The 25,682-nt window shown below is 42.9% G+C and overlaps 1 protein-coding gene across 6 annotated transcripts in view; it reads left to right on the forward strand.

Moving 5' to 3' along the window:
- Positions 1-1,818: 1,818 nt before the first annotated feature.
- Positions 1,819-25,682, forward strand: part of LOC124001178 (mucosa-associated lymphoid tissue lymphoma translocation protein 1-like) — a 32,275-nt gene continuing 8,411 nt past the window's right edge. For 3 of the 6 annotated variants that reach the window (XR_006832749.1, XM_046307785.1, XM_046307816.1), the window contains exons 1-10: positions 1,819-1,988; positions 12,827-12,951; positions 13,059-13,197; positions 13,343-13,518; positions 13,918-14,014; positions 14,684-14,704; positions 19,963-20,166; positions 22,068-22,245; positions 24,482-24,556; positions 24,640-24,779. Coding sequence is in view for 5 of the 6 variants with exons in the window: in XM_046307785.1 (XP_046163741.1) it covers positions 1,961-1,988; positions 12,827-12,951; positions 13,059-13,197; positions 13,343-13,518; positions 13,918-14,014; positions 14,684-14,704; positions 19,963-20,166; positions 22,068-22,245; positions 24,482-24,556; positions 24,640-24,779 (1,183 nt within the window). In the remaining variant the exon portion in view is untranslated. Of the gene's footprint in view, positions 1,989-12,336; positions 12,427-12,826; positions 12,952-13,058; positions 13,198-13,342; positions 13,519-13,917; positions 14,015-14,683; positions 14,705-19,962; positions 20,167-22,067; positions 22,246-24,481; positions 24,557-24,639; positions 24,780-25,682 lie in introns of all 6 variants that reach the window. The other 3 variants (XM_046307791.1, XM_046307798.1, XM_046307807.1) reach the window with 3 other exon arrangements.

A 25,682-nucleotide genomic window follows, 5' to 3' on the forward strand; every position in this document is an offset into this window, starting at 1 on the left:
GGTATATTGGCCATATACCACAACCCCTCGGGCCTTATTGCTTAAATATCACTCCATATATGAAGAACCAAATCCTTCTTAAATGCTTCAGAAGCAAGGTTGGGTAGGTTAGGCTACTTTCTAAATGTTTTCTGTTACATTTACTAGTTAACTGAACAAAATTGTAATCATTAATGTAATGTTTGGATTAGCCAAACTCAGTAATGTAATCGGATTACTTTTACATGACTTTCCCCTTAAGCGGCATTAGAAGAAGACAAAAACAATCCAGCAAATACATTACTCACGACGCCAGGACAGCGGAGTCAATCACCACCTTCCGGAGACACCTGAAACCCCACCTCTTTAAGGAATACCTAGGATAGGATAAGTATTCCCCCCCCCCCCTTTAAGATTTAGATGCACTATTGTAAAGTGACTGTTCCACTGGATGTCATAAGGTGAATGCACCAATTTGTAAGTCGCTCTGTATAAGAGCGTCTGCTAAATGACTTAAATGTAAATGTATTTGGTGTGCCATCATAGTGGTCTCTGACTTGTGGTCAGACTCGCTCAGGTGGAGCAAACTTAAACTTGCTATTTTTTCAATGCTGATTTGAACATCACTAAGGACAATTGAAAGGTGTCATAGTGTATTTCTTCGCAAACATCCTTTCTGAAATTAAGAGTAATCCAATAAATAATCATCTAGTTTTTCAAAAGTACAGTGTCTGTAATCCGATTTCAATATTTTAGCTGGTAATTTAACTGATTATTACAGAAACTCAAAAAAGACAGTAACATTAGCTGTACTTTTTGTGATGAGCATACAGAAACAGTTTTGCATTTATTTTGGCATTGTCTTCAGGTAAAACATATTATGGCAAGATATTTATATATTTATTGGTGATAATATTCTTGATTACTTTTGTTTATTATGGGAGAATGTGCTGTTTGGTTTCCCCAACTACAATAAGGATAACGAGAAAACAATTTGACCTCTTAAATGTAATTGTGCTAATGGAAAGGTCATATTCAGAAAATCACTAATAAAAAAAACACTTCCTTGTTTTCTGTAAGGAGTTGGAATAGTACATTAAGATCATTCTAGATTATTTGAATAAGGAAGCTGTAAAAACAGTCAATGTGTCTTTTAAGGCCTTTGTATAGCCAGTGGTGTAAAATACTTAAGTAAAAATACTTTTAAGTACTACTTAAGTAGTTTTTGGGGGTATTTGTACTTTACTTTACTATTTATATTTTTGACAACTTTTACTTTCACTTCACTACATTCTTATTTAAAATAATGTACTTTTTTACTGCATACATTTTCCCTGAAAAAGTACTCGTTACATTTTTAATGCTTAGTAGGACAGAAAATGTGCCAAATTCCACACTTATTAAAATAACATCCCTGGTCATCTCTATTGCCTCTGGTCTGGTGGACTCATTAAACACAAATGCTTAATTTGTAAATTATGTCAGAGTTTTGGAGTATGCCCCTGGCTATCCATACATTAAAAAAAACAAGACAATTGTGCCGTCTGGGTTGCTTGCTAATGTTTGTGCTATGCTATTTTGACCCATATGTAATTGTGGATGGATCTGGTTTTGGAGCATTATTTCTGCTAATTGAATTACGATATGATTTTGCCCTTCATAAAATATTGAATCATATTCACATACACGCTTTACGTGTATGTGAATGTATAAAATGTGCCCTGGAGTCAATTCTTGTATTTAGAATGGATTTCCAATTCAAACATTTTGCGGAAGGATATCCAAAAATATTTGGCCTCATATACTACATACAGTACGGTAATAGGTGGGTATCATTGTTCCGGGAAAAGGATGTCCTGTTTTTTGTTGATATAATGTTGAGGATTTACATTCTCTACTATAGTTTGTAAAGGCCATCTTACATTCTCTACTCTAGTTTGTTTAATGTCATCGGGTCATCTGCTGTTACAGACAGTGTGGCATGTGCATGGTGTTTGGTCGCAGTTCAGGTATGTACACTACATTGATACAGGTAGCCTACACAATAACCCTCTCTAGCAATAGAAATGTGTTGATACATTTTCCAATACCATACTATTTGCCTGTTTGACTTTAGTTTAATGTAAGCATACCTCTCACAATTACAACAATTAACATAGGCCTAGTTTTTTATTTATTATTATCTATGAAAATAATTGAGTAATTATCAATGCACTCATAATTTTATAACATATATGTTTTTCTTGACCTCCAAGTGCTGACACACTATAACACAAAACATATGGGCTGAGTGTGCAAACAGGAATGTGTTGTGATTGTATTGACCAGGGTTGCCAGGTCTAGCTTAAATTTTCAACGAAGACCACTCAAAACCCACCCACAGGGCCTCAAAACTGAGCCAAAAAATGTTTATGCAGAGGAGTTTCCATATTTATCCAATAAACCCCTTTTCGATAATGCTTTTGAGCTAATTTAGAAGGAATATCGATTTAACATGTAATGACAAGAAGCAAAATTCAGATTTACATCAAAATAATTATTATTACAAGCTAACATGACTAAAGGAATTTGAATAGTAGCAAGAGAAAGGATCATTTGCCTTTATTAACCTCACTATCGTAGGGGGCAGCATTCGGAATTTTGGATGAAAAGCGTGCCCAAAGTAAATTACCTGCAAACTCAGGCCCAGAAGCCAGGATATGCACACAATTAGTAGTTTTGGATAGAAAACACTGCAGGTTCTAAAACTGTTAAAATAATGTATGTGAGTATAACAGAACTGAAATGGCAGGCGGAAACCTGAGGAAAATCCATCCAGGAAATGTTTTTATTTTGAAATGCCTGTTTTTCCATTGAAAGCCTATCCACCATACAAAGACGTATGACCCAGTTCATGATCTCTATTGCTTCCTCAACAGTCTCTAGGTATTGTTTCCGGCTTTTACTCTGACAAATTAGGGAGAAACAGCACATTCAATGAGTGGACAGTGGAAATTTCCAGACATGAGTCCAGTGTGTGACCGGGAGCGCGCATTTCTTGTTTCTCTTTTTCTATTGACGAAGCTTTTGTCCGGTTGAAATATGATTGATTATTTATGACAAAAACAATATGAGGATTGATTACAAATATCGTTTGACATGTTTCTATTAACTTTTATGGTACTCGTCAGTCTGTTGTGACCGCGCTTTATTCCAATGGGTTACTGAACAAAACGCACCAACAAAATGGTTTTTGAATATAAAGAGGGACTTTATCCAACAAAAGAAACATTTATTGTGTAACATGGAGTCTTTGAGTGCAATCATATGAAGATCATCAAAGGTAAGTGGTATATTATAACGCTATTTCTGACTTTTGTTACTCGTCTTCTTGGCTGCTAACTGTTTGTGATGATTTGTCTGCTGGGCGCTGTTCTCAGATAATCGCATGGTTTGGTTTCGCCGTAAAGCCTTTTTGAAATCTGACACAGCAGTTGGATTAACAAGAAGTTTATCTTTAAGCTGGTGTATAACATTTGTATCTTTTATGCATGTTTATTATGATAATTTCTGTTTTGTTGAGTTCCACGCTCTGCAATTTCACCGGATGTTGTTTGTGACAGTGTTTTACTGAACAAAATGCGGTAATAAAACTGAGGTTTTTGAGGAGGGACTTGATTGAACAAAACAAACATTTATTGGGTAACTGAGAGTCTTGTCTCCTGGGCGCTGTTCTCAGATAATCGCATGGTTTGTTTTCGCCGTAAAGTATTTTTTAAATCTGACACTGTGGTTGGATTAACAAGAAGTTAATCTTTAAAAAGATGTATAACACTTGTATGTTTCATGAATTTTTATAATGAGTATTTCTGTTTTTGAATTTGGCGCTCTGCAATTTCACTGGATGTTGCCCAGGTGGGACAGTAGCGTCCCACACCCCCTAGAGGTTAAACTCGCCAGATCATTTACCATCCATCAATGGATGTCCATTTAACTGGTTTGACTGCTATGAATAAGCAATAATGCCCGAGGGGGTGTGATATATGGCCAATATACCATGCTAAGGGCTGTTCTTAAGCATGATGCAACGTGGAGTGCCTTGATACAGCCCTTAGTCGTGATATATTGGGCATTTACCACAAACCATGAGGTACCTTATTGCGATTATAAACTGGTTACAAATGTAATTAGAACAGTAAAAAGTAATGTTTTGTAATACCTGTGGTATATGGTCTGATATATCACAGATTTCGCCAATCAGCATTCAGGGCTCTTAGCAGTGCTAACCGTGGTGAGCGTGGTGCTGGTCAGGCACCATGTTATGCGGTGGTTCGCACGGTGTGTCCCCAGTACGCGTGCTTAGCCCGGTGCGCTACATCCCAGCTTCCCACATCTGCCTGTGCGTGCCCAGTACCACCAATGCCAGCACCACGCATCAGGCCTACAGTGTGTCCCGCCTGTCCGGCGCTGTCAGAGCTCCCGCCCCTCATGCCAGAGGCGCCAGAGCCCCTCATTCCAGAGGCGCCAGTGCTCCTCAGTCCAGCGCTGCCAGAGCCTTCTTCTCCAGCGTTGCCGGAGCAACCGGTATGCCCAGCGCCGTCTGAGCTACCCGTCTGCCCAGCGCCGTCTGAGCTACCCGTCTGCCCAGCGCCACCAGTGCCGCCAGTCTGCCCAGCGCCGCCAGTGCCACCAGTCTGCCCAGCACCGCCAGTCTGCCCAGCGCCGCAAGTGCCGCCAGTCTGCCCAGCGCCGCCAGTGCCGCCAGTCTGCCCAGTACCGCCAGTCAGCCAGGAGCCGCCAGTGCCGCCAGTCAGCCAGGAGCCGCCAGTGCCGCCAGTCAGCCAGAATCCGCCAGAGCTGCCAGTCTGCCAGGATCAGTTAGATCCGCCAGTCAGCCAAGATCCGCCAGTCAGCCAGGATCCGCCAGTCAGCCAGGATCCGCCAGTCTGCCAGGATCCGCCAGTCAGCCAGGATCCGCCAGTCAGTCAGGATCCGACAGTCAGCCAGGATCCGCCAGTCTGCCAGGATCCGCCAGAACTGCCAGTCGGCCAGGATCCGCCAGTCAGCCAGGATCCGCCAGTCAGCCAGGATCTGCCGGAATCACCAGCCAGCCAGGTTCTGCTAGATCCATCAACCTGCCTGAGCTTCCTCTCAGTCCTGAGCTTCCTCTCAGTCCCGAGCTTCCCCGCAGTCCCGAGCTTCCCCACAGTCCCGAGCTTCCCCTCAGTCCCGAGCTTTCCCTCAGTCCTGAGCTACCTCAGTCCGGAGCTGCCCGTCAGTCCAGTGGGGCCCGTTGTTAGGTTTCCTAGGCCAAGGTTAGCGGCGAGGGTCGCCACTCAAGGGACGCTAAGGAGGTGGACTAAGACAATTATGGAGTGGGGTCCACGTCCAGCGCCAGAGCCGCCACCGCGGATAGATGCCCACCCAGACCCTCCCCTATAGGTTTAGGTTGTGCGTTCTGAGGCCGCACCTTGGGGGGGGGGGGGTATGCGTATGTGTTTTCCTTGTTTTAGTGTTGGTCAGGACGTGAGCTAGGTGGGCATTCTATGTTGTGTCTGGTTTGTCTATTTCTATGTTTGGCCTGATATGGTTCTCAATCAGAGGCAGGTGTTAGTCATTGTCTCTGATTGGGAACCATATTTAGGTAGCCTGTTTTGTGTTGGGTTTTGTGGGTGATTGTGTTTGTGGCACCAGATAGGACTGTTTTTTTTTTTTTTCTCGGTTCTTGTTTTGTAGATTGTTGTACTTTCATCTTTATTAAAGATGCACAAAACTAACCACGCTGCATTTTGGTCCGCCTCTCTTTCCCCAGAAGAAAACCATTTTGCTACCTGACAACTTTACGGGTTTCACTTTTTAATTACCGTTCATATATTTATTTTTTTCCTCGACTTTTTCACTCCGGACGCTTTATCTGGACACGATTCGTCAGGACCTCCAACAGCCGAAGCTAAGTAGTAACATTAACATGATGCCTTCTAATTGCAGCCGCTGTGCTCGCCTTACGGCGAGGATAGCTGTACTGCAAGCCCAGCTTCAGACGCAATCGTTAGGCAAGGGTAATTTCAGTGTAGGAAAGGATGAAACAGCGTCTGTGCCACCAGTAAGTACAGATAGTAGTATAAATCCCCTGGCACAGTCCCCGCAGCCGGACAACTTTCTCACGGTTTCTGGTAGGAAATGCTGTAGGAACGCTCAACCGGTGTCGCTCATTCAGCAGACAGAAACTTTCAACCGGTTCTCCCCATTAAGCAGCGGGTCGGTGTCAGAGGCCGAGTCTTCTCTGGTCTCTACTCCTCCCGTTACGGGGTCTGAGACGCCGAAGCTTCCCACCATTAGCTCTGACAAATTGAAAACTCTAGTCATTGGCGACTCCATTACCCGCAGTATTAGACTTAAAGCGAATCATCCAGCGATCATACACTGTTTACCCGGGGCAGGGCTACCGACGTTAAGGCTAATCTGAAGATGGTGCTGGCTAAAGCTAAAACTGGCGAGTGTAGAGAGTATAGAGATATTGTTATCCACGTCGGCACCAACGATGTTAGGATGAAACAGTCAGAGATCACCAAGCGCAACATAGCTTCTGCGTGCATATCAGCTAGAAAGATGTGTCGGCATCGAGTAATTGTCTCTGGCCCCCTCCCAGTTAGGGGGAGTGATGAGCTCTACAGCAGAGTCTCACAACTCAATCGCTGGTTGAAAACTGTTTTCTGCCCCTCCCAAAAGATAGAATTTGTAGATAATTGGCCCTCTTTCTGGGACTCGCCCACAAACAGGACCAAGCCTGACCTGCTGAGGAGTGACGGACTCCATCCTAGCTGGAGGGTGCTCTCATCTTATCTGCCAACATAGACAGGGCTCTAACTCCTCTAGCTCCACAATGAAATAGGGTGCAGGCCAGGCAGCAGGCTATTAGCCAGCCTGCCAGCATAGTGGAGTCTGCCACTAGCATAGTTAGTGTAGTCAGCTTAGCTATCACCATTGAGACCGTGTCTGTGCCTCGACCTGGGTTGGGCAAAACTAAACATGGCGGTGTTTGCCTTAGCAATCTCACTAGGATAAAGACCACCTCCATTCCTGTCATTACTGAAAGAGATCATGATACCTCACATCTCAAAATAGGGCTACTTAATGTTAGATCCCTTACTTCAAAGGCAATTATAGTCAATGAACTAATCACTGATCATAATCTTGATGTGATTGGCCTGACTGAAACATGGCTTAAGCCTGATGAATTTACTGTGTTAAATGAGGCCTCACCTCCTGGCTACACTAGTGACCATATCCCCCGTGCATCCCGCAAAGGCGGAGGTGTTGCTAACATTTATGATAGCAAATTTCAATTTACAAAAAAAAGAAAATGACGTTTTCGTCTTTTGAGCTTCTAGTCATGAAATCTATGCAGCCTACTCAATCACTTTTTATAGCTACTGTTTACAGGCCTCCTGGGCCATATACAGCGTTTCTCACTGAGTTCCCTGAATTCCTATCAGACCTTGTAGTCATTGCAGATAATATTCTAATCTTTGGTGACTTTAATATTCACATGGAAAAGTCCACAGACCCACTCCAAAAGGCTTTTGGAGCCATCATCGACTCAGTGGGTTTTGTCCAACATGTCTCTGGACCCACTCACTCTCACAGTCATACGCTGGACCTAGTTTTGTCCCATGGAATAAATGTTGTGGATCTTAATGTTTTTCCTCATAATCCTGGACTATCAGACCACCATTTTATTACGTTTGCAATTGCAACAAATAATCTGCTCAGACCCCAACCAAGGAACATCAAAAGTCGTGCTATAAATTCACAGACAACACAAAGATTCCTTGATGCCCTCCCAGACTCCCTCTGCCTACCCAAGGACGCCAGAGGACAAAAATCCGTTAACCACCTAACTGAGGATCTCAATTTAACCTTGCGCAATACCCTAGATGCAGTTGCACCCCTAAAAACTAAAAAAATGTCTCATAAGAAACTAGCTCCATGGTACACAGAAAATACCCGAGCTCTGAAGCAAGCTTCCAGAAAATTGGAACGGAAATGGCGCCACACCAAACTGGAAGTCTTCCGACTAGCTTGGAAGGATGGTACCGTGCAGTACCGAAGAGCCCTTACTGCTGCTCGATCGTCCTATTTTTCTAACTTAATTGAGGAAAATAAGAACAATCCGAAATTCCTTTTTGATACTGTGGCAAAGCTAACTAAAAAGCAGCATTCCCCAAGAGAGGATGACTTGCACTTTAGCAGTGATAAATTCATGAACTTCTTTGAGGAAAAGATTATGATTATTAGAAAGCAAATTACGGACTCCTCTTTAAACCTGCGTATTCCTCCAAACCTCAGTTGTCCTGAGTCTGCACAACTCTGCCAGGACCTAGGATCAAGAGAGACGCTCAAGTGTTTTAGTACTATATCTCTTGACACAATGATGAAAATAATCATGGCCTCTAAACCTTCAAGCTGTATACTGGACCCTATTCCAACTAAACTACTGAAAGAGCTGCTTCCTGTGCTTGGCCCTCCTATGTTGAACATAATAAACGGCTCTCTATCCACTGGATGTGTACCAAACTCACTAAAAGTGGCAGTAATAAAGCCTCTCTTGAAAAAGCCAAACCTTGACCCAGAAAATATAAAAACTATCGGCCTATATCAAATCTTCCATTCCTCTCAAAGATTTTAGAGAAGGCTGTTGCGCAGCAACTCACTGCCTTCCTGAAGACAAACAATGTATACGAAATGCTTCAGTCTGGTTTTAGACCCCATCATAGCACTGAGACGGCACTTGTGAAGGTGGTAAATGACATTTTGATGGCATCGGACCGAGGCTCTGCATCTGTCCTCGTGCTCCTAGACCTTAGTGCTGCTTTTGATACCATCGATCACCACATTCTTTTGGAGAGATTGGAAACCCAAATTGGTCTACACGGACATGTTCTGGCCTGGTTTAGGTCTTATCTGTCGGAAAGATATCAGTTTGTCGCTGTGAATGGTTTGTCCTCTGACAAATCAACTGTACATTTCGGTGTTCCTCAAGGTTCTGTTTTAGGACCACTATTGTTTTCACTATATATTTTACCTCTTGGGGATGTTATTCGAAAACATAATGTAAACTTTCACTGCTATGCGGATGACACACAGCTGTACATTTCAATGAAACACGGTGAAGCACCAAAATTGCCCTCGCTAGAAGCATGTGTTTCAGACATAAGGAAGTGGATGGCTGCAAACTTTCTACTATTAAACTCGGACAAAACAGAGATGCTTGTTCTAGGTCCCAAGAAACAAAGAGATCTTCTGTTGAATCTGACAATTAATCTTAATGGTTGTACAGTCGTCTCAAATAAAACTGTGAAGGACCTCGGCGTTACTCTGGACCCTGATCTCTCTTTTGAAGAACATATCAAGACCATTTCGAGGACAGCTTTTTCCATCTACGTAACATTGCAAAAATCAGAAACTTTCTGTCCAAAAATGATGCAGAAAAATTAATCCATGCTTTTGTCACTTCTAGGTTAGACTACTGCAATGCTCTATTTTCCGGCTACCCGGATAAAGCACTAAATAAACTTCAGTTAGTGCTAAATACGGCTGCTAGAATCCTGACTAGAACCAAAAAATTTGATCATATTACTCCAGTGCTAGCCTCTCTACACTGGCTTCCTGTCAAAGCAAGGGCTGATTTCAAGGTTTTACTGCTAACCTACAAAGCATTACATGGGCTTGCTCCTACCTACCTCTCTGATTTGGTCCTGCCGTACATACCTATACGTACGCTACGGTCACAAGACGCAGGCCTCCTAATTGTCCCTAGAATTTCTAAGCAAACAGCTGGAGGCAGGGCTTTCTCCTATAGGGCTCCATTTTTATGGAACGGTCTGCCTACCCATGTCAGAGACGCAAACTCGGTCTCAACCTTTAAGTCTTTACTGAAGACTCATCTCTTCAGTGGGTCATATGATTGAGTGTAGTCTGGCCCAGGAGTGGGAAGGTGAACGGAAAGGCTCTGGAGCAACGAACCGCCCTTGCTGTCTCTGCCTGGCCGGTTCCCCTTTTTCCACTGGGATTCTCTGCCTCTAACCCTGTTACGGGGCTGAGTCACTGGCTTGCTGGGGCTCTCTCGTGCCGTCCCTGGGGGTGCGTCACCTGGGTGGGTTGATTCACTGTTGTGGTCGGCCTGTCTGGGTTTCCCCCTTTGGGTTGTACCGTGTCGGAGATCTTTGTGGGCTATACTCGGCCTTGTCTCAGGATGGTAAGTTGGTGGTTGTAGATTTCCCTCTAGTGGTGTGGGGGCTGTGCTTTGGCAAAGTGGGTGGGGTTATATCCTTCCTGTTTGGCCCTGTCCGGGGTGTCCTCGGATGGGGCCACAGTGTCTCCTGACCCCTCCTGTCTCAGCCTCCAGTATTTATGCTGCAGTAGTTTATGTGTCGGGGGCTAGGGTCAGTTTGTTTATCTGGAGTACTTCTCCTGTCCTATTCGGTGTCCTGTGTAAATCTAAGTGTGCGTTCTCTAATTCTCTCCTTCTCTCCTTCTTTCTCTCTCTCGGAGGACCTGAGCCCTAGAACCATGCCCCAGGACTACCTGACATGATGACTCCTTGCTGTCCCCAGTCCACCTGGCCATGCTGCTGCTCCAGTTTCAACTGGCCTGGGCCCTAGGACCATGTCCCAGGACTACCTGACATGAGGACTCCTTGCTGTCCCCAGTCCACCTGGCCATGCTCCTGCTCCAGTTTCAACTGTTCTGCCTTGCTATTATTCAACCATGCTGGTCATTTATGAACATTTGAACATCTTGGCCACGTTCTGTTATAATCTCCACCCGGCACAGCCAGAAGAGGACTGGCCACCCCACATATGCTCTCTCTAATTCTCTCTTTCTTTCTCTCTCTCGGAGGACCTGAGCCCTAGGACCGTGCCCCAGGACTACCTGACATGATGGCTCCTTGCTGTCCCCAGTCCACCTGACTGTGCTGCTGCTCCAGTTTCAACTGTTCTGCCTTATTATTATTTGACCATGCTGGTCATTTATGAACATTTGAACATCTTGGTCATTTTCTGTTATAATCTCTACCCGGCACAGCCAGAAGAGGACTGGCCACCCCACATAGCCCGGTTCCTCTCTAGGTTTCTTCCTAGGTTTTGGCCTTTCTAGGGAGTTTTTCCTAGCCACCGTGCTTTTACACCTGCATTGTTTGCTGTTTGGGGTTTTAGGCTGGGTTTCTGTACAGCACTTTGAGATATCAGCTGATGTACGAAGGGCTATATAAATAAATTTGATTTGATTTGATTTGATTACAAAATGTATCATTCTCCACGTTTATTGTGAGTTGCATTGTGGACTTTCCCCATAACAGAAGCACGCAAGGGAGTTCCATAATTTCTATTTAAAATTTCCAACTGCGCAGCGCTCAAGATCCAAGAACTGAGCATGCGTAAAACCCTTTCCTTGCGTGCAGTTTAAACCACCTTCAAGCGAATTTATGTAATGCGCACTAGTGCGCCTAAAGTCGTTTCCCAGTGCTTTGTCACAGTTATTTCTTGATGTGCATCAGTTCTTGCACATTAATACTGTATGTTTTATGGAAAAAGGGTTGGAAATACTTGTCTCCATGAAATTGGCCTGTTTACAACTGGTAAAAAGTTGTCAGAACATGCTGCAGTTCTCTCTCAACACACACACACACACACCCCTCCGGCCCTCCTCCCCACCACTCACACACTCAGCAACAGCCTTCCTTACTGCCTGATAGTGAGTTGAATTTAGAAGTAGTCCAGAAACTTGGTAAATTTTCATCCTTGACATCGTTTTCAAATTAACTAAATGTCTGGAAAACTGCAGACATGTCAACCCTGCTCTAGACATTTATAGGCTATTCATCTTATTGGTGCAGTTAGACACCATATCATTTAGAGTCACAATTTGAGCTGTAGACTATAAAGGACATTATTTGGTCCTAATTTTACAGCCATTGATAAACTTGCAAATGTTCATAGTAGCCTATAATTGTTACTACTCTGTAGTAAGCCATTTTCAGGAAGATGTCCAGTTTGGCTGACCTTTTATTAAAGCACAGATTGTTTTGCAAATATGCTAACCTACCTACCAGTCTCAATTTCTCTTGAAATCGATTCATTGTTCCTTGTGTTATCGTATTTGTCACATGCGCGGTTGTGAAATGGGAAGTGGGAATCTATTAGTGACACTTGTGCGCACATATGTATGCACATTTGTTCCATGTGGCCCTTATCAGATGTCATCTCCATGACATGTTCCTGTGATTTTTGGCTGGATCTTGACTTGTTTTTGTTGATACATTGTTCACTCACCTCTGGCACAACTGACACTCATATTCTGTCTTTTGCTTAATAGGTAGCACAGTGCAGTAATGACCAGAACAGATCATACTTGAGGTTCAGAAGTTCTTATTTCATGTTGAAGTGATGAAAAACATGATCAGAGGTGTGTATTTGCCATATTTATTGTGCAAGTTAACTATGTTCCATTTTATCAGTACACTGACATAACAATATTTTGAATAACAAAGCATAATATTATGTTATTGAACTTATCCTACAGTAACTGCGAAAGGGGCTATCTATTTTTAGACTTATAAATTAATGATGTATACATAGTGATTCTTGAAGAATATAACTTCATGAGCTTAGTTCAAATGTCACACCCAAAATATAAGGTTGTTTTACTCCAATGTTTGTAAACATTGTAAATGTTAACAAACACTGCGTAGCCCTTGCATCCCTCAGGTTTTTACCAACACAGAGGCGGGGTGTTGGCTTTGTTATAGTTTCAACTGCGGATTGGCCCTTTAATCACTTATCACTTTATAAATTTACATTTTCAGACATCGTCATTGTGCAGCATCCTGTTTCTGTGTATGTACCACGGAGCTATAAGGTGACTCTGAGTGTGAGAGCAGAGGGAACCGGTATCCTGAACTACCAGTGGTTCAAGTCTAGTAAAGAGGAGGTATGTGGTTGTTGAGGATTTTTGTCATTCTTGTCTGACACAGTATTATGTTGTCAATTCATAGAGTAACACAGTATATATCCAATGAAATGTTTAATGTTTTTTAGGTATTTGGTGGGACCAGAGCAGATCTGATTGTCACAGCCCAGAGGTCTCAGCTCTACATTTGTCGCGTGAATGACCAGTTCTGCAACTGTGTGTTCAGTAAATGGGTCACAGTAAAGGTCCTGGACATTGCTAAACCAGGTATAGAAATCCCCTATATTAGTTACCAGTTCTAAGATAATAACATGTTTGTAATACAGGTTATTAAATCTTCCTTGATCAATTTAGAGCACTGTTTTGCCTATAATGTATTGCTATTGCATTTTTTCTTATTTTTTTTCTTCAGGTCTCCCAGTAGCATGGCGAGGGGAGCCCCATATCGCTGTACACCCTGCACCACAGACTGTCAGACAAGGGGAGAGACTCACCCTCAGCTGCATCGCCTTTGGCATTCCCACCCCTCACTACCAGTGGTACAGAAATGGACATCCTCTGTTGGGCAAGACCATGGACACACTGCAGGTAACACCAGTGTTTATCTACTCCTGCACTCAGGTCATTGTGTTTACTCTGTCTTATCATTTGCTGGCTGAGATACCATGCTTCACCATTCCTATTTAGTGATGGAGTGGTAAAAAAATTGGTGTGAAAACTCTGGTTGAGACGAAAAAATGTACTTTTCCTATATTTTCAATGCAATTTCCCCCAGAAAGTGAGTGACAAGTGCAGAGCAAAAAAAAGTGGGTTAACTGTGTTTACTTGTGTTTACCCTCCAATACACCACTTGTCCTATGTAAACATTGTAATTTAGAATAACTTAATTCATATTTAACATGAGGTTTAAATTCTAGGAGAGAAGTCTTAATATGTATGAGTAGAGCCAAACAGTGATGTGAATGCATTTGATTGTGTCCCTTGTAGATAGAGAATGCAGAGTCAGACCATAGAGGAACATATCTCTGCTATGTATCCAATGTTCAAGAGGAGAGATGGACAGAGGCAGCTGATGTTGAAATAGGTAAATGGAAGTGGGATGCTACTTGAAGGGCATCTGGGCAACAAAAAGGAAATAATGTTTACATGAATTGAACATACTGTGAATGATGATGTCATATAGCCAAGTCTTTTGTGAATACTGCTCTGTAATTATAAACAGATGTGCAATAGTGAATATGAAATTCTCACAGTAGCACATGACAAAGCACTAGCAGCAGTTATTTTACGTTTTCAGTGGCATGAGCTTTACTATTAGCGTTTTATATATTCCCTGACAAAGTCTACCACATAATTCACTGGAAAGTAATTCCCCACTTTTCACTGAGCTAGTGGAATAGCGGTAAGTTCAGATTTCTGCACATCCTTCCCACAAGTGGGTCTTTCCATTCCGCTGACGATTTAAGGTACTTTCCCTTTGTTAAAGACTGTACTAGAAGTTTTCAGGCTCTACAAAGTGGTAAAGGAACTAGCCTTTGGATGTAGGTTCCCCTTTGTATGTGTTTTCTACATGTTGGCACATCAACAACATTCATATTTCAAAATCTTTATGAATTTGACCCAACCAGATTGAATGAAAACTAGGAGTCCTTTTACACTCTCATATTGCTTGTTTGTTGTGTTAACAGATTGAAGTGTGAAGTGTTAGGTTATGCACTGATTATAACTTTTAGTATTTTTCCATTTCTTTCAGTGCCAACTAATCAACTCACAGGTAGGGGTCAGTGGAAATACAGTGTTTTCTTTTTATTTTATTTGTTATTTTTTGAATTTTACCCCCTTTTCTCCCCAATTTCGTGGTATCCAATTGTTTTAGTAGCCACTATCTTGTCTCATCGCTACAATTCCCCTACGGGCTCGGGAGAGACGAAGGTTGAAAGTCATGCGTCCTCCGATACACAACCCAACCAAGCCGCACTGCTTCTGTCATGTTTGTCATTTATTATCTTGTCTTGTCCCTGTGCTTCCCATTCTATTCGTTTCCCTCTGCTGGTCTTATTTGGTTCTTTCCCTCCTTCTAGCCCTCTCTCTCCCCCTCCCTCTCTCACTCTCTCGCTCTCTCTTCTCTCTATCGTTCCGTTCCTGCTCCCAGCTGTTCCTATTCCCCTAATCATCATTTAGTCTTCCCACACCTGTTCCCGATCCTTTCCCCTGATTAGAGTCCCTATTTATTCCTTTGTGTTCCGTTCCTGTGCCGTCGGTTCCTTATATTGTATATTCCATGCTGTGATTGCGTTTCGCCCTGTCCTGTCGTGTTTTTGCCGTGATTGTGTATCACCCTGTTCTGTCGTGTTTTGTGCCTTCATCAGACGCTGCGTGTGAGCAGGTGTCTCAGTCGACTACGGCCTGCGCCTACCCGGCGACCTGCAGTCTGTGGCCGCTTCTCCAGTTGTTTTCCCCTCTACAAATCTAGAGGATGTCAGTTATTCCGTTTTGAACATTATTAAACTCTGCTTCTGTTAAGTCGCTTTTGGGTCCTCTTTTACCAGCATGACAGAAGGAACCGACCAAGGAATGGACCCAGCGACTTCAGACGCTGTTTACACTGCCGTCAAGATCCAAGGAGCCATGCTCGGCAGACACGAGCAGGAATTGTCTGCTGCTCGCCATGCCGTGGAGAACCTGGCCGCTCAGGTTTCCGACCTCTCTGGACAGTTCCAGAGTCTACGTCTCGTGCCACCTGTTACTTCCTGGCCTGCCGAGCCTCCAGAACCTAGGGTTAATAACCCACCTTGCTACTCCGGGCAGCCCACTGAGTGCCGCTCCTTTCTCACGCAGTGTGAGATTGTGTTCTCTCTCCAACCCAACACATACTCTGAGAGAGAGCTCGAGTTGCTTACGTCATTTCACTCCTTACTGGCCGGGCTCGAGAATGGGGCACAGCTATCTGGGAGGCAAGGGCTGATTGCTCTAACAAATTCCAGAACTTTAAAGAGGAGATGATTCGGGTTTTTGACCGTTCAGTTTTTGGTGGGGAGGCTTCTAGGGCCCTGGCTTCCTTATGCCAAGGTGAACGGTCCATAACGGATTATTCCATTGAGTTTCGCACTCTTGCTGCCTCTAGTGAGTGGAACGAGCCGGCGCTGCTCGCTCGTTTTCTGGAGGGACTCCACGCAGTGGTTAAGGATGAGATTCTCTCCCGGGAGGTTCCTTCAGATGTGGACTCTTTGATTGCTCTCGCCATCCGCATAGAACGACGGGTAGATCTTCGTCACCGGGCTCGTGGAAGAGAGCTCGCATCAACGGTGTTTCCCTGCTCCGCATCGCAACCATCTCCCTCCGCTGGCTTTGAGACTGAGCCCATGCAGCTGGGAGGGATTCGCATCTCGACTAAGGAGAGGGAACGGAGGATCACCAACCGCCTGTGCCTCTATTGCGGAGTTGCTGGACATTTTGTTAATTCATGTCCAGTAAGAGGCCAGAGCCCATCAGTAAGCGGAGGGCTACTGGTGAGCGCTACTACTCAGGTCCCTTCATCTAGATCTTGTACTACTATGTCGGTCCATCTACGCTGGACCGGTTCGGGTGCTACATGCAGTGCCTTGATTGACTCTGGGGCTGAGGGTTGTTTCATGGACGAAGCATGGGTTCGGAAACATAACATTCCTTTCAGACCGTTAGACAAGCCTACGCCCATGTTTGCCTTAGATGGTAGTCATCTTCCCAGTATCAAATTTGAGACACTACCTTTAACTCTCACAGTATCTGGTAACCACAGTGAGACTATTTCTTTTTTGATTTTCCGTTCACCGTTTACACCTGTTGTTTTGGGTCATCCCTGGCTAGTATGTCATAATCCTTCTATTAATTGGTCTAGTAATTCTATCCTATCCTGGAACGTTTCTTGTCATGTGAAGTGTTTAATGTCTGCCATCCCTCCCGTTTCTTCTCTCCCTACTTCTCAGGAGGAACCTGGCGATTTGACAGGAGTGCCGGAGGAATATCATGATCTGCGCACGGTCTTCAGTCGGTCCCGAGCCAACTCCCTTCCTCCTCACCGGTCGTATGATTGTAGTATTGATCTCCTTCCAGGGACCACGCCTCCTCGAGGTAGACTATACTCTCTGTCGGCTCCCGAACGTAAGGCTCTCGAGGATTATTTGTCTGTGTCTCTTGACGCCGGTACCATAGTGCCTTCTTCTTCTCCGGCCGGGCGGGGTTCTTTTTGTTAAGAAGAAGGACGGTACTCTGCGCCCCTGCGTGGATTATCGAGGGCTGAATGACATAACGGTTAAGAATCGTTATCCGCTTCCCCTTATGTCATCAGCCTTCGAGATTCTGCAGGGAGCCAGGTGCTTTACTAAGTTGGACCTTCGTAACGCTTACCATCTCGTGCGCATCAGAGAGGGGGACGAGTGGAAAACGGCGTTTAACACTCCGTTAGGGCATTTTGAGTACCGGGTTCTGCCGTTCGGTCTCGCCAATGCGCCAGCTGTTTTTCAGGCATTAGTTAATGATGTTCTGAGAGACATGCTGAACATTTTTGTTTTTGTCTATCTTGACGATATCCTGATTTTTTCTCCGTCACTCGAGATTCATGTTCAGCACGTTCGACGTGTTCTACAGCGCCTTTTAGAGAATTGTCTCTACGTAAAGGCTGAGAAGTGCTCTTTTCATGTCTCCTCCGTTACTTTTCTCGGTTCCGTTATTTCCGCTGAAGGCATTCAGATGGATTCCGCTAAGGTCCAAGCTGTCAGTGATTGGCCCGTTCCAAGGTCACGTGTCGAGTTGCAGCGCTTTTTAGGTTTCGCTAATTTCTATCGGCGTTTCATTCGTAATTTCGGTCAAGTTGCTGCCCCTCTCACAGCTCTTACTTCTGTCAAGACGTGTTTTAAGTGGTCCGGTTCCGCCCAGGGAGCTTTTGATCTTCTAAAAGAACGTTTTACGTCCGCTCCTATCCTCGTTACTCCTGACGTCACTAGACAATTCATTGTCGAGGTTGACGCTTCAGAGGTAGGCGTGGGAGCCATTCTATCCCAGCGCTTCCAGTCTGACGATAAGGTTCATCCGTGCGCTTATTTTTCTCATCGCCTGTCGCCATCTGAGCGCAACTATGATGTGGGTAACCGTGAACTGCTCGCCATCCGCTTAGCCCTAGGCGAATGGCGACAGTGGTTGGAGGGGCGACCGTTCCTTTTGTCGTTTGGACAGACCATAAGAACCTTGAGTACATCCGTTCTGCCAAACGACTTAATGCCCGTCAAGCTCGTTGGGCGTTGTTTTTCGCTCGTTTCGAGTTTGTGATTTCTTACCGTCCGGGTAGCAAGAACACCAAGCCTGATGCCTTATCCCGTCTGTTTAGTTCTTCTGTGGCTTCTACTGATCCCGAGGGGATTCTTCCTTATGGGCGTGTTGTCGGGTTGACAGTCTGGGAATTGAAAGACAGGTTAAGCAAGCACTCACGCACACTGCGTCGCCGCGCGCTTGTCCTAGTAACCTCCTTTTCGTTCCTGTTTCCACTCGTCTGGCTGTTCTTCAGTGGGCTCACTCTGCCAAGTTAGCTGGTCATCCCGGTGTTCGAGGCACTCTTGCGTCTATTCGCCAGCGCTTTTGGTGGCCGACTCAGGAGCGTGACACGCGCCGTTTCGTGGCTGCGTGTTCAGACTGCGCGCAGAAGAAGTCTGGTAATTTTTTTTCTGCTTCTGTTCCTGGTCTTGCTGGGTCTCAGTCTGTTCCCTGCCATCGCATCTCTCCTGTTCTTGTCCCTGCCCTTGCTGTGTCTCAGTCTGTCCCTAGTTCTCATTTTTTTTTTAGAGTAGTACCCTAGTTTCCCTTTTTATCGTTTTTCGTTACGGTCCTGAGGAGAGGAGTTGGGTTCTTTCTCGGGATGTGCTGGACCGTTTGATCTATGATTTCCTCCGTTGCCGCCAGTGTTCCTCCTCGAGAGCGCCAGGAGGCGCTCGGTGAGTGGGGGGTACTGTCATGTTTGTCATTTATTATCTTGTCTTGTCCCTGTGCTTCCCATTCTATTCGTTTCCCTCTGCTGGTCTTATTTGGTTCTTTCCCTCCTTCTAGCCCTCTCTCTCCCCCTCCCTCTCTCACTCTCTCGCTCTCTCTTCTCTCTATCGTTCCGTTCCTGCTCCCAGCTGTTCCTATTCCCCTAATCATCATTTAGTCTTCCCACACCTGTTCCCGATCCTTTCCCCTGATTAGAGTCCCTATTTATTCCTTTGTGTTCCGTTCCTGTGCCGTCGGTTCCTTATATTGTATATTCCATGCTGTGATTGCGTTTCGCCCTGTCCTGTCGTGTTTTTTTGCCGTGATTGTGTATCACCCTGTTCTGTCGTGTTTTGTGCCTTCATCAGACGCTGCGTGTGAGCAGGTGTCTCAGTCGACTACGGCCTGCGCCTACCCGAAGCGACCTGCAGTCTGTGGCCGCTTCTCCAGTTGTTTTCCCCTCTACAAATCTAGAGGATGTCAGTTATTCCGTTTTGAACATTATTAAACTCTGCTTCTGTTAAGTCGCTTTTGGGTCCTCTTTTACCAGCATGACAGCTTCTTAACACAGCGCGCGCATCCAACCGGAAGCCAGCCGCACCAATGTGTCGGAGGAAACACCGTGCACCTGGCAACCTTGGTTAGTGCGCACTGCGCCCGGCCCGCCACAGGAGTCGCTGGTGCGCGATGAGACAAGGACATCCCTACCGGCCAAGCCCTTCCTAACCCGGACGACGCTAGGCCAATTGTGCATCGCCGCACGGAACTCCCGGTCGCGGCCGGTTACGACAGAGCCTGGGCGCGAACCCAGAGTCTCTGATGGCACAGCTGGCGCTGCAGTACAGTGCCCTTAACCACTGGTCTGAGGTATTCCTAGAATGGGGTTTGAGCATTATGTCATTGAAGTGGGGAACTGTTGTACCAGTATTTCCTGATATGTGTGGTTTCATGTTTCTATAGTAGAATTAATTAGCTGTTCTCAAAGTACAGTAAGGTGACCCTGATTACAAATTCCACCATGGTCTTTTCGTCCAGCGACTGACAAAGTGGCCCTGCTTATTGGTAACCTCAACTACTCCCACCATCCGGACCTGATGGCCCCCACTATGGATGTCCATGAGCTGGCCAACCTGCTGCAGCAGCTGGGCTTCAGAGTGGTGTCTCTACTGGATCTCACCAGGGAGGAGATGCTGGCGGCTATTGACAAGTTCCTTCTCCTGCTTGACAGGGGCGTGTATGGTGAGTTCAATACTGTTCTGGTGGTTACATTACAAGGGAGAATGTATTTTGAATTGAGGGTTTTTCAGAGACTCTAGAAAGCTAACGATGACACTATTCACTGAAAAGTTGCAAATGCATACAAAAATATTTCTCTGTTATGCTGAAACCAGACATCGTAGTCTTGTTAAGCTCCCTTTAAACGTATTCTGCCCGTTTTGGTTGATCTCGCATAATCCTATGCTGCTGCTTAGAGATCTTATTAGTAGCTTGGTGTGAGAGTTTGGTTTAGCAGGCAAATAAGAGGTGGAAAGGAGAAGCTTGGGCCTGTAGTGTTTGGAGAGAGATGCCTTGCTATGTATAGCTGTTTCCTGTGGTGTGAAGTACTTGAAAGTACTACTTAAGTAGTCTTTTGGGGTATCTGTATTTTACTTGACTATTTATATTTTTGACAACTTTTTACATTTTCCCTGACACCCAAAAGTACTCATTACATTTTGAATGCTTAGCAGGACAGGAAAACTGTCTAATTAAGACACTTCTCAATAGAACATCTTTGATCATCTCTACTGCCTCTGATCTGACTGACTCACTAAACACATGCCTCATTTTTAAATGATGTCTGAGTGTTGGAGCATGTCCCCTGGCTATCAGTATATATTTTTTTTTGCTGTCTAGTTTGCTTAATGTAAGTATTAAATTGATTTATACTATATATACTATATTTTAGCAACTCTATTTACTTTTGATAATTAAGTATATTTGAAACCAAATACGTTTATACTTTTACTCAAGTAGTATTTTACTGGGTAACTTTCACTTTTCCCTGAGTAATTTTCTATTAAGGCATCTTTACTTTTACTCAAGTATGAAAATCGGGCACTTTTTCCACCACTGGCTGTTTCTGAGGCCTATAGCACTTTGACTTGGCAGATTTATTTAGCACCTGTAAAGGGCCTTTAGCAACCTAGCAACTGTCAGATTATTTTCCTTTTTATATTTGAGTCAAATAAGAGCATTACATTTTATGTGGCATGTAAACATTTGTAAGAGTTTGACATTTTTTGTCTCATCTAATAATCCATGCTTGTGTGTTGTATGACTGTTATAGAAAACGAGGTCAGCTTAATATGAAAACCAATCTGAAAAGTAGCGATCTGGATTTTCTAGGAGCTTTAAGGGACCTGCACAGTTTACAGATTCAAAACATGCTACTTGAAATTACTCAACTCAGCTGCACAGGGATGCAAATCTTCCGGTAGTTTACCAAAGTTACTGGACTCTTCAGTCATTTTGGTAATTAACAGAAAATCTATGGCAATCTATCATAACCTTTGTGATTTATACTTGGATAACTTTTTTTATTTTTTTATTCATACATAGTATATATATATTTTTATATTGGTGCCCATATTGTCCATACATTTCTAGTAGATACACCATATGGTTCAAGAGAAAATGCCAGTACCCAGAAGGGCCACTAGATGTCTTGTGATATATTACATAAAATCCTTGAAGGATACCAAAACTCTGGTAGTTGACTGGTAGTAACATACCCTCCCTTTGCAACCCAATATATAGAGCACAAGCAACATCATATTTTATTGATGAAGGACAGGATTACTGTTGTGTGATATTCTACAGTATATGATTGCTAAAATGAAACATGGAGCCTTGTTTGACAGATGCCATATTAGATCTGTACCGCTCGCTGAACTGGAGTATCGGGTGCTCTGAATTTACCCTTATGCCTATGAGAGACTTTGCTTTTCCTGTTCACGCCATGTAACATGAGTTTGCCACCGATTTGATTTTAATCTGATTAATTAACAGTGATCAATGCTAAATAACTAAATAGTTATTTTGGTGTATAACTGAAATACACACAAAATATACAACTAACATAATGCTATCCCCCACAGCCCTGTTCTACTATGCTGGTCATGGGTACGAACGTTTAGGGAGAAACTATCTGGTGGCCATAGATGCTCCACGATCATACCGTTCAGAGAACTGTGTCTGTGTACAGAGGATCATGCGCAAGATGCAGGAGAGACGGACTGCATTGAATGTGGTCTTACTAGACACCTGCAGAACATGGTAGGCCTCCTGATGGACACCTCATGTCATTGTTTGTTGCTCGACAGTGAATTGCAAAAGTATTCACCCCCTTGATGTTTTCCCTATTTTGTTGCATTACAACCTGTAATTTAAATGGATTTTTATTTGGATTTCATGTAATGGACATACACAAAATAGTAAAAATTGGTAAAGTGACAGGAAAAAAAGGAAAAGTGGTGCGTGCATATGTATTCACCCCCTTCGCTATGAATCTCCTAAATAAGATCTGGTGCAAACAATTATCTTCAGAAGTCACATAATCAGTTTGCACACAGGCAGATTTGATTTAAGTGTCAAATGATCTGTCACATGATCTCAGTATATATATAAACCTGTTCTGAAAGACCCCAGAGTCTGCAACACCACTAAGCAAGGGGCACCACAAAGCAAGTGGCACCATGAAGACCAAGGAGCTCTCCAAACAGGTCAGGGACAAAGTTGAGGAGAAGTACAGATCTGGGTTGGGTTATAAAAAATATCAGAAACTTTGAACATCCCATGGAGAACCATTAAATCCATTATTAAACAATGGAAGAATATGGTGCCACAACAAACCTGCCAAGAGAGGGCCACCCACCAAAACTCCCGGACCAGGCAAGGAGGCCATTAATCGGAGAGGCAACAAAGAGACCAAAGATATCCATGAAGGAGCTGCAAAGCTCCACAGCGGAGATTAGAGTATCTGTCCATAGGATCACTTTAAGCCATACACTCCACAGAGCTGGGCTTTACGGAAGAGTGGCCAGAAAAAAATAAGCAAACAAGAAAAAAATAAGCAAACATGTTTGGTGTTTGCCAAAAGGCATGTGGGAGACTCCCCAAACATATGGAAGAAGGTACTCTGGTCAAATGAGACTAAAATTGAGCTTTTTGGCCATCAAGGAAAACGCTATGTCTGGCGCAAACTCAACATCTCATTACCCTGAGAACACCATCCCCACAGTGGATCATGGTGGTGGCAGCATCATGCTATGGAGATGTTTTTCATCGGCAGGGACTGGGAAACTGGTCAGAATTGAAAGAATGATGGATGGCGCTAAATACAGGGAAATTCTTGAGGGAGACCTGCTTCAGTCTTCCGGAGATTTGAGACTGGGACGGAAGTTCACCTTCCAGCAGGACCAAAACCCTAAGCATAATGCTAAAGCAACATTTGAGTGGTTTAAGGGGAACATTTAAATGTCTTGGAATGGCCTAATCAAATCCCAGACGTCAATCCAATTGAGAATCTGTGGTATGACTTAAAGATTGCTGTACATCTGCGGAACTCATCCAACTTGAAGGAGCTGGATCAGTTTTGCCTTGAAGAATGGGCAAAAATCCAAGTGGCTAGATGTGCCAAGCTTATAGAGACATACCCCAAGAGACTTGCAGCTGTAATATCTGCAAAAGGTGACTTTACGAAGTATTGACTTTAGGGGGGGGGTGAATAGTTATGCACGCTCAAGTTCAGTTTTTTTGTCTTATTTCTTGTTTGTTTCACAATAAAAAATATTTTGCATTTTCAAAGTGGTAGACATGTTGTGTAAACCAGATGATAAAACCCCCCCAAAATACATTTTAATTCCAGGTTGTAAGGCAACATAATAGGAAAAATGCCAAGGGGGGTGAATACTTTCGCAAGCCTATTTAACATTTTAAGAAGTCTACAATTCCATTGATTGAAAGAAAAAATATCACATCAGAAGACAAATAAGGCTAACACAAAACACAAGCAGATGAATTTTACTTCACTACATTCTTAAAGAAAATAATGTACATTTTACTCCATACATTTTACCTGATACACAAAAGTACTTGTTACATTTTGAATGCTTAGCAGGACAGGAAACTTGTCCAATTCACGCACTATCAAGAAAACACATTGTCATCCCTTTTGATCTGGCGGACTCACTAAACACAAATGCATATTTTGTAAATGATATCTGAGTGTTGGAGTGTGCCCCTGGATATCCATAAATAAAAAATAACAAAATAGTGCCACTTGCTTTGCTTAATAGAAGGAATTTGAAATAATTTTACATTTACTTTTGATACTTAAGTATATATAGAACCAAATACTTTTGCTGACTTTTGCTCAAGTAGTATTTTACTGGGTTACTTTTACTTGAGTAACTTCCTATTAAGATATCTATACTTTTACTCGAGTATGACAATTTATTACTTTTTCTACCACTGCTAAAACAGGTGTTAAGTTGCATATTTTTATTTTCAGGTACAACCTAGATTGCATAGCTTCTGAAATCAGGCCCTTGGTACCAATGGGAAACACAGTGTATGGATATGCCACGTATGTATTTTTACTCTATGTAACAACAATTGATTTATGAGTGTTCATTCATGGCCTGAAATCTAAATGACCTGCCTTAACAGATGTGAAAATGCAGAGGCTTATGAGGTACAGGACGGAGGGAAGAGCACCGGAATCTTCACTAAATATCTGAACAAGCACATCCTACAGCCAGAGAAAGTCACCCACATCCTGGAGCTGGTGTCTGAGAGTCAGTGTTCTTGTATGATAGGCTTTGCTCTTGTGGAAGCCATTTTAACATATATTAATTGCATTTTTTACATCAATATTTGTATTTTTTATATCAATAATGGAATTTTCTGTATCAATAATTAAAAATGTTTATATACAAAAATGAATTGCTGATATCAATAATAAAAAAAATATATATCTATAATCAAATTTTAAATATCAATAATTACCCATTTGATTCAATGGAGAAACCCATTTTGATTTTTTTTAAATCAATCATTCAAATGATTTATATAAAACATTAATTTTTGATATATATTTTATTTGTAGATATATATTTTATTTGTTGATATTGCTCATAATTTTAAATATAAAACGCTCAAATTATTATTATTATTATAGTGATAATTGGAATTATTGATATCGATAATTCCATTTTTTACATACATTTTGTAAATTAATTATACAAGAAAATTATATTATTGATATAAAAAAAATTCACCATCGAATCCTATGTGGAGTTATAGATATATAAAAAATGGATATTGAAAATCTGAATTATTGTTATTGAAAATGACATTACTCATATCAAAAATACAATTATTGATATATATAAAAAAAATATTAGCATATATTTAGCATAATTAAGACTTAGACCTGTATCTAAAATTGTATCTAAATATTTATTCAATTATTTTCCATTTCTAAAGTGAAAGTAAAATGATAGAAAATAAAAAAGACAAAAAGAAAATGTCTTGATTACAAATGTAATGTCTGTATGTCTTCACACCCCGTAGTTAATACTTGGTGGAAGCACCATTGATAGCCATTACATGTGTGAATAATTTTGAAGAAAATGAGTATTGGGGTGGCAGCATCATGTTATGGGTACGCTTGTTACTGGCAGGGACTGGGGAGTATGTTAGGATCAAAA

The sequence above is a fragment of the Oncorhynchus gorbuscha genome, linkage group LG02 (assembly GCF_021184085.1).
Source record: "Oncorhynchus gorbuscha isolate QuinsamMale2020 ecotype Even-year linkage group LG02, OgorEven_v1.0, whole genome shotgun sequence".
Classification (NCBI taxonomy): domain Eukaryota; kingdom Metazoa; phylum Chordata; class Actinopteri; order Salmoniformes; family Salmonidae; genus Oncorhynchus; species Oncorhynchus gorbuscha.